Genomic DNA, 17,359 nt, shown 5'->3' on the forward strand with positions numbered 1-17,359 from the left:
TGATGCTTTGGGGTTTGTGGCCAGGCGAGCGAGGGAAATGCTCTTTGCCACCTGCCTTTGCATAACACCAGCCCAGCATGGGCTCGATGCCACGGAGGTGCCTGTGCCCATTCCCAAACTGTCTGGGCTCTGCTCGGAGAGGCCACAAGCGTGAGCTGAACAGCAAGGAGAAGGTTCTGTCTGGCACAAGAGCCCAGCAGCCACACAGGGGTAAAACTTGGCTTCTTCAGCCTAATCGAGGGGTTGGGAGCAAAGTTTGGAGCCAGTCTGGGCTGTGGGGCTAGTGCCAATCAGAGCACTGGGCTTGGAGACCTCCAGGTGGGGAATTTGGTCTCTTGGGGCAGTTTGGAGATAGCTGAGATTGCTCCCACCTGCCTCTCTGCGTGGGAGAGCTACGAAGGGCTCGGAGAAAGGTCCTTGCCAGGGGATGGGGACTTGCTGCGAGCTGCAAGATGATGCTGATGTTGCAGACAGAGAGGGCCTTGTGCCTTCCCTTGCAGAGGCTCTGCCATGGCACTTGAAAATGATGCCAAAGGTGCAAATTTCAAGCCTGTGGTCTCAACTCTTACCCTACGTTTCCCAGGTGAAGGTGATGGTGTATCAGGTTGACAGCTGATCATCATGAATGGAGCAGGGAGGCTTTGGCAGAGAGGGGAAGGGGGTTGTGGTGTGTTAACAGCTCGTTTTCTCTTTCCATCCACAAGCCTCGAGCAGCGTTTAGGGGCTGTGTGTGCTCCGGGGCCACTAATCCCCAGGCCTGGCTGTAGGAAGTCACTGACCTGTCACACAGGTGGGAACGCCAGAGACCAGGAATTTCTCTCTGGCTACAGCTTCCATCAGCTGATACTTCTGACAAAACACTTGGCTTCTCCACTCCCCCCTTGGCAGCCCCTGGGCTGCAGCCTGCAGTGCTGCCTTAGACCGCGCTGAGCTCTGCCGTGCTCCGTGCTGTCGTCTCCTGCTTGGGCTTATACCTCGCACAGGGCTCCCAAATGTCAGACTCGCTCCTCAACCACTCCTGGCCGTCGTTCTCGAAGTGCTGGAAGAAGAGATGGTCCTTTAAGCGAGGTAACGGCCTTGTGTGTGGGGAGAGCGGTCTGAGCTGTGTATGGGGAGCCGGGCTGCTGCAGGGCAGTCGGGAGAGCCTGTCCCGGACAAGCAAACGGTGCTGGGGTGCCCGGGCAGAGCCTGGTGGTGGGTGCACCCCGCTCCTCTCTGCAGGGGACACTGCAGAAGTGTTGGTTAACCCTTTTCCTTCTGTTTCATGTGCTTTTCAAGGCACATGAATGCTTTTAGGAGCTGGGTAATGGGTTAAGTATCAGCCTTCTGGTTTTGTAATACATTTGTTTCGTTGCTGCCAGTGAGCTGGAGGTGCCGGTGTCTGCAGACATCTCTGCACAGCTGCCTGGCGAGGGCTGAGCCTTGTGGCAAGAGTTTGGTGTTTGAGCAGATGCTGGGGAAAAGATTCCCCCAGTCTTTCAGAGTGGGCTGACGAGCAGAGCCCCCATGTTCGGGGCACAGTCCGAGCCGTGGCGGTTTGTGTGGCACTAGCTGGGCTTCAGGGTGTCCGACAGCAGGGCTGGGAAATGCCAGCAATGGCGTGAACTGGCCTCATTCCTGCATGTCGTGCTGTGACTTGGAAAGGGGGAAGCGAGAGCCCCGGGAAGGGGGACATTTGCAGTCCCGGAGGAGCTGAACATGGCTCTCCTTGCCTGCAAACACTGCCTGCAGGTACCTTTATCTGCAGCACTAGAGCTCTTGATACTCTCTCCCATTATTCCCCCCACCCCCAGTTCTCTCCTGATGTGGATGTGCAGACCAAGATGCAAACTGACGGGTCAAAGGAAGGTGATTCAGAGCAGGAGGCAGGGTCGTGCCAGCTCTGATCTGTGGTGAGCCCCGAGACCCAGCTGGGACACCCCACTCCAGCCTTACCAGCGGTGTGCCTGCTGGGACGGTTATGGGCTCACTGGGAAGACTCTGGTGGGCTAATTTCTATAATAAATAAATCAACCTCAGAGTGCTCGCAAGCACTGGCTGCTTTGGAGAGTGTCTCAGTAGAGCCCTCTCCCCCCAGCATGTGTTTGCAGAACAGTTTGTGCCGCTGGGGCTTGTGCTGTGGGCACAAAACGTTGGGGTCTTGCTCAGCTCCTCCCCTGGCACTGGCTGCTCTGTGGCACTCGCTGGTCTGTGTGGGGCTTTACCTGGTCTGTGTGGGGCTTTACCTCCGTGCCCCGCAGAGCCACTGGAGGAAGCTGCGTGGTGACTCTTAGCTCATGACTTGGAGGGTATCAGAGGGACTGCAAATCCCCCTCAGCCCCGCCAAGACCCTTCAGCTGAGGGCAAGCTGAGGACTGTGCTGGCTCCCCGCTCCCCTGGCCCTCCGTGCCCAAAACCCAGGCCCCAAACGCCGTGATAAGACAGCAGCTCGCTGTACAGTGTGTTACAGTGCTGGACAGCTTATCTTCTCCCCTCCTCCAGCCTGGGCCGCAGGAGCCAATCCCCACCGCTGCCAGGGGCCGAGGACGGGGGGCCCCGGCCAGGCGAAGGACTGCGCTTCATCCCATTTTGGCACAGCGAATTCAGCACTTGCTTTACAGAGGTTTTACCCTATAGCTCTGGACACCCTGCCAGGTGCTATGGAAAGGGCAGCTGGTGCGGGGCCAGCAAGGCAGGAGCCAGAAGGAGACGGAATCATTTTTGTTTCTTGTCCGTGGTGCTCTCTGTGGTTTCCCAACAGTCTCTACCCCTGATTGCTGGGAAATGCCCAGACCCTCTGGTCTTTCCTTCCTCTTGGGATTGTCTCGCTTAGCAGAACTGAGCAGTGCCCTTGTCCCGCAGCTTTTGGTGTGGCCTTTCCCCAGTGGAAATGCAGAGAGTGTTTGATGCTTGGGAGGATGTGACCTGCATGGCGAGAGTTCACATCCATGTTTTCTCTGATATTTCCCCCCGCCAGCGCCAGCCTGGCTCCAGGGTCACTCAGGGACCTGCAGCATCCTGCGCCGAGCAGCGGGGCAGGCAGGTGAGGACGGGCAGAGCTTGTTCCAGCGCTGGCTGCTCTGGCGCTGTCTCCTGCCGTGACACTTGTGGATATGTCTCCAGTGACAGGAGAGGCAGTTGCAGGAGGGAGGTTTTGACTGTAGGTCTGAAATATAAGTATTTAATTCTTCATTGGGCTCCCAGTGGCCTTGCACACAGTGACAGCAGCGTGGAGTTTTCTTCCTTGAGACAACCCAGCTCAGCTGGCTGATCCCACTGTCCCCACGGCATCAAAACCCCCGAGGCTGTCCCAGACTGTCACATGCAGTGGACATCTGTCACTACTTCCTTCCTCCCCACGCAGGAGCCCAGAGCCCTCATGTTTTGCCTGCCGGGAAGCTCCGGCAATGTGCAGCAGAGCCCCACTCGTGTGCAGGGACATGCCCGGCCCTGCAGCGACGCTTCCTCCCCAGCTCTGCCCTGGGAATTCCTCTGCTGAGGCTGCTCCCTGCAGCAATAACCTTTTATGGTTCCCGGCCTGAGGCGAATTAAGCAACTGCAATACCTAATCTGCTTAATGTTCTCCTGAAGCAAACAGCAAATGTTCTTGAAAGTGTCATTTTGTCATCCCATCTCCCGCTTCAGCTGAGTGAAGGTGAACGCTGCTGTCTGCCAGCACCTGGGGAGCCGAGATCCCCGTCCCCTTACCACCACGGAGCACGGGTCCTTCCAAAACACGCTCGAGCGCAGCGTCCAGGAGACTCGAGAGGCTTCAGAGTTTGCCAAACCTGCTGATACATGGGTGATCACCTCGATCGTGGATATAGGGATGTTCACAGCCCCTCAGACCTGCCTCCCTCCTGTGCGTGCTCCACGCTGGCCTCTCCTCGCTCATCATACCAGAACCTGATGCCTGGAAGTGTTTTTCCCTGCGAGCCACTCCAGCAACCCCCCTTGCCCAAGCATCCACACAGCTTGCCTCTATACATCTTGCCAGCCCAGCATCAACTGGGCATTAGATGCGGGGAGCCCTGAACTGTAATGTCTGGTGCTCACACATTGCCTAAAATGGTCACCCCATCGCCGTAGCCCCGTGCACGCCGCGTGCTGCTGCCTGACGGCCGCTGCTGCCGAGTTCACTGGAGGCTGGCTGCAAAACCTGATTTATCGGGTGTTGAACGGGGGTGTCTGAAGTCTCTGAGGAGGATATAAGTCGTTTGGTGGGCCCGGAGGGGGTCTGTTGACTGCAGCGTACATCTCGGCCAAATCCTGAGCCCTGCACGGCACAGGCAGAGCACAGGGAATATTTTCCAGGCCTCCAAGGAGCTGACTCTGTTCCAGGGATCCACTTCAGAGCTGCAGCCCAGAGCCCGGTGCTGGCCCAGCGTAGCCTTGGCAGGACAGCTGGACCCTGCTTGGGAGGAAAAAAACCTCTTTGTTTTAGCTAAACCTGCAGGCCAGGACTCTGGCCTCTGTCAGGCCATGGTGCTTGTCAGCTCCTGCCGCTACATCCCGGCCGCCTCTCGGGGCTCTGCCGCTTTCTCTGCGGGTTGTTCGCTGCTGCAAGTGATGGCGAGGGCAGGGAATCTCCTTTTCCTTCCTTCCTTGGACTTGTCTGAGGGGAAGCACCATTTTTCCTGGTCCCCCTGGAACCCTCCCTCACCATCTGGCTGCTCCCCTTGGGTCCTTACCCTTCATCCCAGCCTGTTTTGGGGGTTCAGTGGCTTTTGCTGCCCGCTGACACCTTCAACTGCTCAGTTTCCTACAAGCTCATGCCAAAACCCACGCTGGTTCAAATGTGTGTTCACTTCAAAATGCTGATTTTTGATTACAAGCTGATTAGAGGCAATCCAGGTGCATCTGAGGAAAGCAAAAGGTGATGGTCAATAGCTCGCTAAACCTCTGCCAGTTTTACAGATAGAGCATTCTAGATGTGGCTCAAGGACATCCTGGGCAGGAATTTATCTATGAATTAAAAATGTCTTGTGAAGTAAATTCTACAACCTTGCTAGAAAGCCTGTTTCACATTTTCCCTGCTCTTATAGTTAAAAAACCCTTAATTAAAATAGTGCCTTCACAGAGTGCTTCCTTTCTGTATTATTTATAGGCCATCACTTGAAATTACTCTCGTTATTACTTGAAATGTGCACTCATTTAAGCACACCAAACCCTCCTTCAAACAGAAAATCTGACAGCTGCAGTGTGCAGCAGGATCCAAGGAACAAACCTCCAAACTCTCCCTCACGTTTGCTGCCTTTTTCTAGCTGGCACACGCAACTTCTGGCTGCGTTGCGTAGCATTAAAACCCGCAGCAGCATGCGAGGTTTCCAAGGGTGTGATTTTTAACAATATCTTCCTCATATTAATGTGTTTATACTTCGCTTTCCTGGAGTATGATGGGTTTCTAGCAGTTTCTTGCTGGTTTTTTTTTTTTCCCATTGGATAGATATGGCCGCTCACAGTCTCTTGCTATTGTTCTCTGCATCTTCAGAGATCCACCACCGTGCTTCAGCCAACAGCCTGGCTTTGTTCCACTTGCCTCAGCTGTATGTATCTCGAAGGAATAAAAGGCCTCTGAGTCACGCGATGGTTTAGAGATCATGGCTAAGGTTTGCTGTGTGTCTCGTTACATAGGAATGTGCTTCACTCAGCTGGACAATCTCTTGTACCATCAAGCAACATCCAGACCTTGGTTTTGTTTCTCAATGAGTGTGCACACACCCAGGTTCACACTTGCTTAGCACTCCTGCGTGGGGAAAATCCACACAAGAGAGCCGGCACCAGGAGAATTATGTGCTCTGGCACGTTTAGCATTGTCTGGAGTCACTGATGTGCCTCCAGTTTGGCCTCCCAGTGGCACCCTTTATTCCTTAAGGATGAAAATAACATCAGTCAGTATTTTTTTTTTTTCAGATTCCTGCTTTAAAGGTCCATAATGTCAATAACAGCCATCAAAATGTCTTTTAACTCTTCTGTTTTACTGTGGAAACAGCCTCTGCAACACAGGGCATCCTACAAGGGTCTGGCTGGGATGGTGTAAGCCTGGTCTCTGCCCTGCACGTGCCATGGCTCGAGGGATGAAGTTTCTGCTGTCAGAGGACCCCTGCACCATGTTCCCATGGGATCAAGACTGCTGAGGTCCTGAAATTGCCTGGCAGTGCCTGTCTGCAAGGGGCGAGGGAGCAGAGGGCCATGGGGAGCATTTCAGGGATGCCTGATGTCACCTCTCTGTGCGCGGCTGATTTTACATCCCTCCTGGCCATCTGCTCACGTGCTGCGACCTTCTCAATCTTGCAGGGTCTGACTGCAAGCCATGCTTACGGGAATTCGCTGACCACAGCACCCCTGCTTTGGAGTATCCCAACCCCAAAAGCTTCCTCCCATCCCTGATCGCTGAGGATGACACCTTCTGCACCAGCACGGCTGAGGAAAAGGCAAGTGTCCTCTTTCTTTCCGCTACCACTGTGCGAGGCAGGAGCCAGGCTCGGCAAACTGGGTGGTCAGCAGCATATTCAGAGGGTTCTGTGGTGGAATAAGGATGGGGGAAAGGGGTTCCGGTCCAGACTATCAAGGAATACAAGGTTATATTGCTCCTGCTGCTGGGAAAAAATCATACCTCTGAGCTTTGTATTGGTGTTAGGGGGAATAAGGCAGAGAGAGATGTCAGGGCCTGGAGGAAGCCGAGCTGCTGGGGCTGGGGCAGGTCTGGCTGCAAGGTGCTACTATTAGAAAGTCTGGTTTGAGAAACCCAGCTGCAGGCGGGCTGTTTGCCACGAGAAGGGAAAGAAAAGCAGCTCCAGCTCTGCACGGGAGGTGTCCCCTTTGCAGGAGGGGTGCCAGGCTCTCAGATGGGATTTGTGCGCTCAGGCTAAGCTGGCGCTGCCTTTGCAGGAGGACTCATCTTCCACAGAGCTGGATGTCCCAGCAGTGGACTTGCACAGCAGCACAGAGGATCTCCTCTCAGACTCTGCTCTCCACGGCACAGAGTATTACAGAGATCTGGGACTCCTGAGCCTGACAGTTGCCAAAACAGCGCCAGAGACGGCAGTGCAGCCAGAAGGAGCAACCCGGGCTGTGTCTGCCATTCGCTTCTTGGAAGAGAGACCAGGGCCTCTGAGCAAAATGTCTGTGGATGTCGCTTTTTCCAACCCCGTTTCCTGCTCGGTGCGTTACGACGAGGCCGACTGCCGCTTTCTGAACAAAGGCCACGTTTGCTCCTCTGCAGCGGTGCCAGAAGATGATACCAGCTCTTCTGAGTGTCCTGCAGAGGCAGGCAAAGAGCTGGACCTGCAGGAGGCCACGGAGTCCTTCCCCACGCTGGTGAGATCTATGTCTACCTCTCGGAGGCACAGCTGGGAGAGCCCTTTGTCACCCATGGACTGCAAGCGCAGGTAAAGCACCACTGTGAGCAGGATTTGATATATACGGTACAGTGATGCTGCGTGAGGCTGGAGCGATCACGCTGCCCTGAGCTCTAGCTGCTGCTGGGTGGTCTCCCTCCCTTGTCAGCCTCTGCCAAAGCAGCTGGACGCCTCCTGCTCATGTTGGGTGGGATGTGGAGGAACAGATGCTAGGGCAGCAAGAGGCTTTACTGGCTCCTTGGCAGTAGGAAGACCCTCTTTTCCTGGTCTTGGGGCCAGGATGAGGTTCTCTCATCTGGCGAGAACTTGTCTCTGTCTGGAGGGACCTTGAACAGCATCAGCTGCCCCGATGGCCTCCATCGTCTGGCTCAAGGGGAACTTTGCCCACCCCAGAGGGATTAAGAGAGCTCTGTCAAATCCCTTTTTCTTCTGTGAGTCAGATCGGTGGGGCCTGTGCCTGCAATCGCTGCAGTGTCCTCCAGCCCTTTGTCCTCCACGTGGCTGCAGAGGAGAGTGTGTTCTGCAGCGTGATGCCTTGGGCTCCAGGTTCCTCCATGCGTGCTTTCCCTGCTGACAAATGTATTGATCTCCCGGATGACTGGGAGTTAGGTGTAAGCCAGCAAGAACTATTTTTATCTCTCCTCCTTATAAGGTACCCTAAAATTATCTCAGCCTGAAATCTTGGCAGTTCTTTATCAAGCTCAGACTTTGCTTCTCAGACCTATTGTTGTTCCATGTGCCATGGATTGTTCACAGTTTATTCTGTGTAACAGGCACATGAGCGATGGTGGCACAGAGTGGCTGTCAGTGTCAGGGACTTGTTGGGTCCCCTTGCTGGGTGATTAAGCATGTGTGAGCACGGGGCCAGGGAAGGGGAATATGCCTTGCTGTCCCCTAAGCAAATGCTTCCTGAAGCCTGTCTCTGGCAGCAGGAATAAAGCGGCAGTGATCTGCAGACAGAACCCATGCAGAGAGTAAGATTTTCCACTGAGCCCTATCCATCATTTTGCTCCTATATTGTTGGCACTGCAACAGCACTTGGTGTTCAGGAAACCATGGGGCACTGGGGGAGCTGGTCCACCCCTCATTTCCCAGAAAAGGATTTCTTTTTCCTTCCTTGAAGCTGGATTCCGGTGGGAGTAGGATTTATGACATGATGCCACAGCGATGATTCGATAAACGACAACATCTGCCATTTCTAAATGCCCAGAGGAACTTTCCTGGCATTGCAGCTAGCAGGGCAGCAGCTCTCACGCAGGCGAGGCAGGCTGCTGTCTGGGTGGCTGCACAGTCTCAGGGGTTGCTAAGAGATCAGCGAGAGCCATCCGGCACTAAATGTCCCAGTGACCAAGGAGCTCGTGGCCTCGCTGATGGCAGCCAGAGGAGCTGTTTTTAACAGGCTCAAGACTTGGTGTCCCAGCTGAAGCTCCCTGGCGTTTCCTTTCCAATGTGCCCGCTGTAGTGACCCTCCTTGTCCCAGTTGCATGAGCTCTTTAGGACTGTCCACCCAAGGCGAGGACGCTGCAGGGGCTGTGCCGTGCCTGGGTCTGCTAAACTGGTTTGTTCCTCTTCCTTGAATTAGGTTCAGCCTGGATGCCACAGAGATGGGCAGTGACCCAGAGCAGGAGGATGTGGAGAAGAGGAGCCAGTCCTGCCCGCAGCCTTGTGTGTCCCTTCAGCTGCCCAAAGGGGAACTGGAAACCTGGAGCAGCGGTGGGGGTGGCATGGTGATCAAAGTGGAGATAGAGCCGTTGTGCCCGAACCTCACGGTCAGCGCTGGCTTGGAGGAGGCGGTGAGTGTGCGAGGGCTGTGTGCGTTGCAGGGCAAGCGGGGGGTGCAGAAGGCAACATGCGCAGGTGTCAGCTGCAGGCTGGACTCCTTCGATGCCAGCGTTGAGCCAGGTATGCCAGGAGGTCTGCAGGAATCTCAGCAAGGATGGGCTTTCTCTGCTCTGGGGCAAACTGCCCCTTCTTGCAGGATAAAGGCCCTGGAAGCTGGATGAAGCACAGCCCTCTCTTCCCATAAATCTAGTGGGAATTTCCCTTGCTGCAGCCTGTGCCTGTTGCCTCTTGTACTGTCACTGTGCACCTCTGAGAAGAGTCTGGCTCCATCTTTCCTATAATCATCTGTTAGGTAGTTGAAGACAGCAGTGTCACCCCTCCTTTCATGCTGCTTTCCTCTGGGAAAGTTCTTTGGATCCAATATTTTTTACTTCTCCAGGAATGTGGCAGCAACGGGAAGAGACTGAGGTCAAAGTCTGTCCCATCAGCCTGCGAGACAGTTGCCTCCCCTCAGATACCTTGCAGTTTCAACTCTTCTCTTCCAGCCGTGGAAGGTTGGTATAGACTATATGGCATTAAATGAGTTCAAGGTGTTTGTGATTAAGAAGACAAAAAACTGGAGATGTAGCCTCTGCAAGCCTAGACATCCTCTGCCCTTCCCTTCGCCGTGGTCCCAGGAGCTCCTGAAATAAAAAGTCAAGCTGACTTTGAGTCTGGTCCTGGCTCACAGTGTAGTCTAAGCGCAGACATGCCCGTCCCCAGTGACACATTGCCATATAACCTCTCTGTGGCTGGTGCATTGGTCACTCCGTACTCACACAAGATGGTTTCCTAGGAACAAAAGGCACTGCTTCATCTGCCTGGGTTTAAATGTGCCCTTTCTCCTGTACCTCAAAGTGTGTCTCTGGGGTGGTATCAGCTCCTACACTCTAGCTGTAAGCAGGATCCTCAGAAGTTAATGTAACACAGAGAGGAGAAGGGAGGGGTAACGCAGAAAAGTGATGTAGCCTTCCCCTCCTTCATAGAAATTCAATGCAGCCTTCTTCTCCCCCATTGTTTCCAGCTCTTCTCCCTCCCCACCAAAGGCAGAGTGGGAGCCCAGCAGGATTAACGGGGTCCAGTAGCATAGCTTGCAACACGGTGCTCTGCAAAGGCAAACCAGGATCCCTGCTGAGAGTGTTTTGTGTTCCAGGTGTTGAACCCCCTGCTTTGGAGATGCTGGAGAAGGACCACGTGTCCCCAGACCACGTGTAGGTATTGTCAGTCCTGGCTGTTTTGAGATGGCTGAGATTCTTGAGTCTATCTGAGCTCCTGGAGATGCAATAGCAAAGGAGATCCCACTCCACGCTGGGGCACACCTGAGTAAGCTGGTCGTAAACCAGTGCCTTGATGCTTTGTGGGGTGCAGAATATCTTTGCAAGGATATTTTCTAATCCCTTGCTTTTCTTTTGCCCCATCCCTGGTAGGCTAATTGTCCAGCAGGTACTTCAGGAGCTGAAACAATATCACGGGTAAGTGTGTCTGGGAGCAGGATGTGGGTGGGGAGGTCATGGGTCTGCCTAGGACCCGCCTGGCAAATGACACTTGGTCCCGTGAGGAGCAAATCCCCAGGGCACCAGAATCGCTGTATTCTTCCAGTGAAAGTAGGGTAGAATTGCAAGGAGAAGCAGCATTTCATGTGCCTCTTCTGTAACTCTAAACATGTTCCTGCCCCGTCTCCAAAGATGAGACTCTCCACTGACCCAAAAGTTCTGCTCTTGTGTTCTTTGCTGTGTGTTTGATGTCTTCTCCCTGCACAGGGCAAAGCAGAGAGCTTGTGTGCAAGAAGGCAGCGATTCTTCCCAGCAGAACCTCACCTGGTTTGAGTTCCTGTCTAATGAGTAAGTGAGACAGTAACCCACACACTTGGTGTTCCCAGAGAAGACTGATTTGGAGCCCCCCCTCCACTTAAGCTCTAGTGTGCAGGACACTGGTATCTCGAGTGGCTGAGCCAAGATCGGGGCCTTGTTGTGCATGGCACTAAAGAAGAGCACAGAGACAACCAGAACTCGCACACATAATTAGAAAGTTCAGCTCCTTATTTGCAAGTGTCCCACTAATAAATGCCATGACTGATGCTGAACCAGATCCTCCAGGAGATGAAAAGCTCAGAGACAGGGTCCTAAAGTAATGCGTCGGGTGAACTTCATCAGTGATCTCCCTGAACTGTGCTCAGCCAGTTAACTTCCCCTCAGTTAAGATGATTTTGGTCTTGTTTCAGAAATGAGGACAGTGGAAAGAGCGATAAAGCAGAGAAAGGCACAAAGGTGATGCGACGTCTGAGTTCCCTGCGGAGCCGAGTCACTGGATCCTGGCAGAAGGATAAGGTGGGGGAGAGATGCTGAATTTGTGGAAGGGACTGTTGAATTCTTCAAGTAGAAAAGGGGATCTGACCCCAGGGATCATTAGTTAGTTGGATTGCTTTTGGACGGCTGAGGCCTCTGTGTTGGTCAGCAGATGCACTGTAACCCCTAACATAATGCACTGGACAGAGTGATCCCTGATTTTCAGCCCACCTTTCTCCAGGGCATGTTCTGGCTGCTCTCATGCTGCCTTAGCGCGAGTTGTGCAGACCAGGAGAGAGTGCTTTGGCTGGGTGACTGCCTGGGTCACCCGCTGCGGCAAGGAGAGGCTGCAGAGGCACAGACACGTGCTGCAGTGCTGTGTCCTGCCCTTTATCACGTGTGACCCTAGCCTAGAGGGACTGTCCTGAGCCTTGGGAAGGCATCTGGGGAAAGCACTACCACCCCAAAGGCTCGGGCACAAAGGTGCCCACTGTACTCGCTGCACACCAGCTTTCTGCACGCTCATTTTTACCAGTGGGGAAAGGAATATGTGGGCAGTCCAAGGGCTGTAACGGAGCTCTGTTTTTCTCTCCTTCCAGGGTAAGAACAAAGAGCAGCCGAAAGAGAGAGAGAAGGAGAAAGAGACAAAGGAGCCAAAAGAGAGGTGGAAAGAGATCAATAGGCACCAGCTTGTGCCAGGGGTTTTCTCCAGTTGCACCAGCTGCTCACTGTGTGCCAAACCTCTTGTGAATAAAAGTGGTCTGCAGTGCCTGAGTGAGTATGGCTCTCGCTGGCTGGCTCTGACCCAGCCTGGCTGCAGCTCGCTCCCCGGCCTCCCCTCCGGCCCAGGCCGGCCATTCCTCTGCTTAAATCAGCCTCATGAAGCAACGCTTCGCTTTTCTGCCTGCCTTGCCTGTACCCCACCACCCTGCTTGGCCTGGCTCCCTTGTTTCTCCAGATAGTCTACATGATCTCTAAATCCTGCCTGGCAATAGCTGATCCTCGTTTTTGTTGGCCGCTTGACCATTTCCTGCCCCTTTCCCCCAAGGAAGGTTCTAGGTCAGCTTTTCCTTTAATAACTTTTTTTCCACAACGCTCTGCTTTGCCCAAGCAAATATCCCTGCTGCCTGAGTGAAGCTGGATCTTTTAGGCTAGTTTTCGCAGATGCAACGATGTCTCAGCTCAGCATCTGCCCTATGAATGGGCACAGGGATTTCTAGAGCATCCAAAACTTTAGTAACTAACACAAAAGTCAAATGGTGCCTCCTAGAGCCTGCATGGGGGAGATATTGTTGCTTTTCAGATGTAAGTAGTGCACAGGAATGGCAGCTGCTCCTTTGCTGGCGTGCATGGGACTCTGTCCTCTCACTGCTCTCACTGTGGCATGGCTGCATGGCTCTGGCTGATGGACAAATCCTGTCCCTCCTCTTTGGGGCAGGTACTCGAGGCACTGAAGAACATTTTAATTCCCAAGGGATTGTCTGTGGGCAGAGAAAATCTTCTGGAAATGAGAGAATTGCTCTCTTTCTCTACCCTGTATCCTCAAGCAATGCTCGCTCTCCAGTAAGGGTCTCTCAGAGCCTCTTAAGGTCAGTAAAACCTTCCTGGGGCTTAAATTAACTGGCTGCCCTTGGACACGGGCTGTGGGAAGCGTATTTTCCTGAGAGGATACAGACAGTCCTTGATCCCCAGAGCCATGCTCTGTATGGTCTTGGGAACTCTGAGGTCATTGTCGGTGTGAGTGATTCTTCTCTGGACAACCGCTATGGAGATCTGTGAGCTGGAGTGCAAGGGGTTGGAGCTAGCTGTTGAAACGGGTGTATGGCTCAGCATATCCTCATCCATCAAAAATGCGTGGGGATTGGACGTGAGTTATAGTAACCTTTATGTTGTTTCTCAGCCCTTCCGTAAGGAATCTGTGTTCTTGAGTCTTGTTAACATTCAGGAGACAAACTCCAAGGTGACTGAGGAACTGGTTTGTGTTTGGGACTCCGTGACATCTCCTTTGGCTTTCTGGGCTGCTCAGGGATACGGTCCCCAGGCTAATGTGGGCTGCAGGGCAGCAGAGCTCATTTTTGTGTGTTCCTTTTGTGGTGGCTTGAACTGAGGCTGAACAGTTGGGCAGGATTCTATGATTCTATGTTCATTAAAATGAATGACCTGTGGTCAGATCTGGATTGGGACTTTCTGTGTGACAGCTGTTAGCTTGGGAGTGCCTATATTTGGATTATGCTGGGCTGAAACCTTTGCGAGCTGCTTCTGGGTGGCAGAGTTGATAGCTGAGATCACTAGCTGCCGTTATTGCAGCTAGGAGCAGTGCGTGGTCTCCTGACAAGTCACTGATGGGGCTCTTGAAAAGAAAGCTTCGGGGCCACCATGCAGCCAGAGTGGCACGCCTGCTTTTCAGAAGTGTGAGCTGCTCTGTCAGGGCTCAGTCCGAGCTGTAGCTGCTGCCAGGATCTGAGGGTGTTTGGCTGCTCCTCTTGTTTTCTCATGATGAACTCACACTTCGCCATCTACACGCTTTGGGCCCCGGCCAGCCCTTTGTCCATCTCATGGTCAGGTGCTGTTGTTTGTGCTGTCTCCATGGTATTTTTAACTGCAGCACCACCGCGTGGTAGAAAACAAAACAGGCTCAGCGAAAGAAAGAAGAAAAGATGGTAGTTAAAGAAAATGGATGAGCTGAAGCCAGGGAGAGGAAGGATGGGGAAATGATTATGAAGCCGGAGGTCTTTTCACTGTCCTGTGGACAGAAAAAGTCCAGTGGCTACCATGGCTGTGATGAAACAGAGGAGTGAGAGCTCTTCTTATTAGAGAAAGCAACAGCAGGAGGAATTCTGCTTTTAATTCAGATCAAGGAATCATCCTTCTGCTAGAAATATGCATGTGAGCTGCAAAGAGGGTAGGCAGCCTGCGTGGCCCTGTATGTGGTAACTTGCTTCCCTCTCCCACTTGATTCCTCCCGTCTATCCTCACACCACGCAGCACAAAGTCTCCCAGGGAAGGAGGAAAGGAGGCTGTGGTGTGTGTCGAGAGTACAGATGCAGGAGACTTTCTGCAGCTCCAGTTTGGGAGTCTCACGGATGTGATGTTAGGAGTCTGGCAGGGCTGGAAAACAAAGAGGAATGTTTGCAGTCACTGGGATCTCGACAACGGTGGCCACCCAAACTTCGCTGTTACATAAACTTTGAGCTGTGAGTCTCTAGGTTTATTGTTCACCTGGAAATGGAGAAAGCTCCTTTTGAGCCTTTCTGTCAAGGGTGGAGAAGGTTCTGTGCCTAAATTAATCCTCTCTTATAAACATGCTTCCAGAGTTTATGCAAAAGGAGTTAGATGAGTCCCAGGAAAGCCCTGACAGGAGGAGAGCTCTCCAAGCAGGCTGTGCCATGGAGGCAAGCCAAGGATATGCCGTGGAATACGGATGGCAGGAGGATTGCTTTCCTCCTAGTGTCTTGAGCTAGAGCACTGGGGTAGAGATGGGTCTTCTACATCTTCTTTAGTTGAGCATCACATCTCTATTACTGTATGGGATAGAGCCCATAGGGAGGTCAGATCGACCATCCTCTTCAAAAGGAAACCTATAGCTGCAACCAAAGTGTTTGGTAAGCTTCAGAGAAATTCCTCTTCTTTAAGAGAAGATGCTTGGTTTAATGAATCTTCCTGAATAATACAGGCTGTGCTGGGCATCAGACTGTTCACCTGTCCTAGCCTGACCCTCACCGGCCGCTTCGGTATACAGGCTGATTTATAATTGCTGTAACAACCAGTCTCCAGGACTTCTTTAAGGCACGTTGTGAAAAAGGTTTGGAGAACCGTTTCCTTTCTCACAACAGTTCTGCAGATAAATGGAGGACACGGGTTTCTGCAGCTTGTCAGGCAAACGTTCTCCACCCATGCTTTTTTATCGGTGAGGAAGAGAGGCCAGAATGGCTCTTGGTTTGGACTTGGCATTCGGTGTGAAATTCACCTCTCACTTGGCACTTGTGCCGGCACGCTTTTGCTTTTAGGATTCCCAGTGCAGCACCAACAAGCTAATATTGGAAGGATAGTTCTGGCTTATAATGAGGAGGAATTACTTGAGTTTTCTACCCTGAAATTTCTGCTCATAGCCCACACAGAGTCCTGAGAAATCTGAAAAGCAGCAGGCAAGCTGAAACTTTGCATTTCTGGAGAGAGAGACAGCTGCCAAAAAGCTGCTATTTTGGGGGGAAAAGGAGGTTTGGCTGCTGTAACATGATGACAGTGATAAATGGACTGGGAGTCCCACTTGGAATAAATGATTACTGACAGGAGTCCAAACAAAACAGGCGAAACCAGAGTGACTGCAATAGGCTGTGGGTCAATGCGGTTATAAGCCAATGAAGCAGGATCTAAAGCAAATGTGAAAGTGGTCTGCAGCGCTGGTTTCAGAGGAAACACTGACTGAGCTATGAGTCTGCTGAGACAGAGCTGGCTCTACCGAACTCTAGAGGCTTTTAGAAAAGGAAGCTGAAGAATATACTATTCTCAGTGCTTCTCCTCTTCTGCTTTTCACTTTCTTTTCATATCTGGGCAGTATTGCCTTCATCTGGAACATCTCCAAGGTGCTGTTCCTTGCATTCCCTGATAAAACCCCAGGATCTTGTACACTTGGCCAGACAAATGCATACAGCTGCATGACAGTAATCTACCTGCAACTCATTCAGTAAGAAATCTTGTTATTATAGAATTACACAGGGTTAGCAAGTCGGTGCTATTCCCTTCTTTGCAATCCAAACCTTAGCTCTAAGCTACGGAGTCTTTCGGCTGGTTGCTGTGCCAGATTTTGCACTGATTTTGTGGAGATGCCCTGAGGCCAGCCACACAAGCACAGCACGTCCTCTCCGTGACAGCTGTAGTTGGGCAATCTGCAATGCTTTACTTTTATATAGCAAAGCACAAACTTTGAAGCATCCAAGGATTAATCTGTCACCAAGTGACAGCCAGCTGTTTACCCCCAAACTGCTTTATTTAAAGATTATTTCTCTGTAGTGCCGAGATAAACGACTGGGACCTTATTGTACTCAGTTCTGTACAGAAGCAGCACAAAAGGGAACATTTCAGAAAAGCTTGCACCTGTAAGATGAAGAGAAAAATAAAATCAATTAAACTGGTCGCAGTGTGGAAACCAGAGACAATATGGGTCCCATGGTAGTCTAGGATTTCAGCACATTTCCAGCCCAAACAATGGCAGGTTCTTTCAAAGCAGCACGGGAAAGCTGTAGGGTGGATTTTTGAGAGGGGAGTTTGTTTTGTAATGGCGGATGTTGTGTTTTCAGGCTCGACAGGCAACTTGGATGCGTGTGGTATAAAATATGACAAACTTGCTATGGGAATCAGTATTGTAAATCCTCAGAGTGAATCATAGATCAGGAGGCAAGGTTAGGTCATGAGCTCTTCTAATTTTTACCTCCATGCAGAGAGTGCTTCAGCAGCCAGGCACTAGTACTAGGTCAAACCTTATTGGTGTCGGGGAAAATGTGGCTTTTTGAGCAAGCAATTTAGTTATACAAGTCAGTGGATGGATCTGCTGATAGTGAAGATAATTAATACCCCTTTGCTTTCGCCATTTGTCTGCACAGGGGTTGTTTGTGAAGTCCCAGGCAGTCGCAGTCACAGGGCTGATAAGGAAGCCGAGGCCGGGCACCCCAACCTCGCCTTGGCAGGAGCAGCCATAAACACTTCACGTTTTGAATGGCAAATCCCACCGGGCTTTTAATAACGAATTACATATTTAGAGTAAGTCCCGGGCGCTGCTCAAACACATGAACTACCATGTTAAAGCTGTCACTCGGGATGCCACATCCCATCCGTTACAGGGCCTGTTTAGTCTTTGTTCCCACTGCAGCCAGGCGCTGATGGAAGGCAGGTCCCAGAGATCGCCCGTGCTGCGGG

The 17,359-nt window shown here is 52.2% G+C and overlaps 1 protein-coding gene across 2 annotated transcripts in view; it reads left to right on the plus strand.

Moving 5' to 3' along the window:
* Positions 1-992: 992 nt before the first annotated feature.
* The window catches only part of ARHGEF18 (Rho/Rac guanine nucleotide exchange factor 18), a 47,726-nt gene continuing 31,359 nt past the window's right edge, over positions 993-17,359 (plus strand). Inside the window, exons 1-11 of one of the 2 annotated variants that reach the window (XM_068420957.1) lie at positions 993-1,068; positions 6,277-6,413; positions 6,871-7,206; positions 7,237-7,370; positions 8,923-9,133; positions 9,562-9,676; positions 10,315-10,372; positions 10,589-10,633; positions 10,922-11,002; positions 11,383-11,488; positions 12,046-12,220. In XM_068420957.1, coding sequence (XP_068277058.1) covers positions 993-1,068; positions 6,277-6,413; positions 6,871-7,206; positions 7,237-7,370; positions 8,923-9,133; positions 9,562-9,676; positions 10,315-10,372; positions 10,589-10,633; positions 10,922-11,002; positions 11,383-11,488; positions 12,046-12,220 — 1,474 coding nt within the window. Of the gene's footprint in view, positions 1,069-6,276; positions 6,414-6,870; positions 7,371-8,922; positions 9,134-9,561; positions 9,677-10,314; positions 10,373-10,588; positions 10,634-10,921; positions 11,003-11,382; positions 11,489-12,045; positions 12,221-17,359 lie in introns of both variants that reach the window. The other variant, XM_068420956.1, reaches the window with a different exon arrangement.

Source organism: Nyctibius grandis, chromosome 31 (genome assembly GCF_013368605.1).
Source record: "Nyctibius grandis isolate bNycGra1 chromosome 31, bNycGra1.pri, whole genome shotgun sequence".
Taxonomy (NCBI): Eukaryota; Metazoa; Chordata; class Aves; order Nyctibiiformes; family Nyctibiidae; genus Nyctibius; species Nyctibius grandis.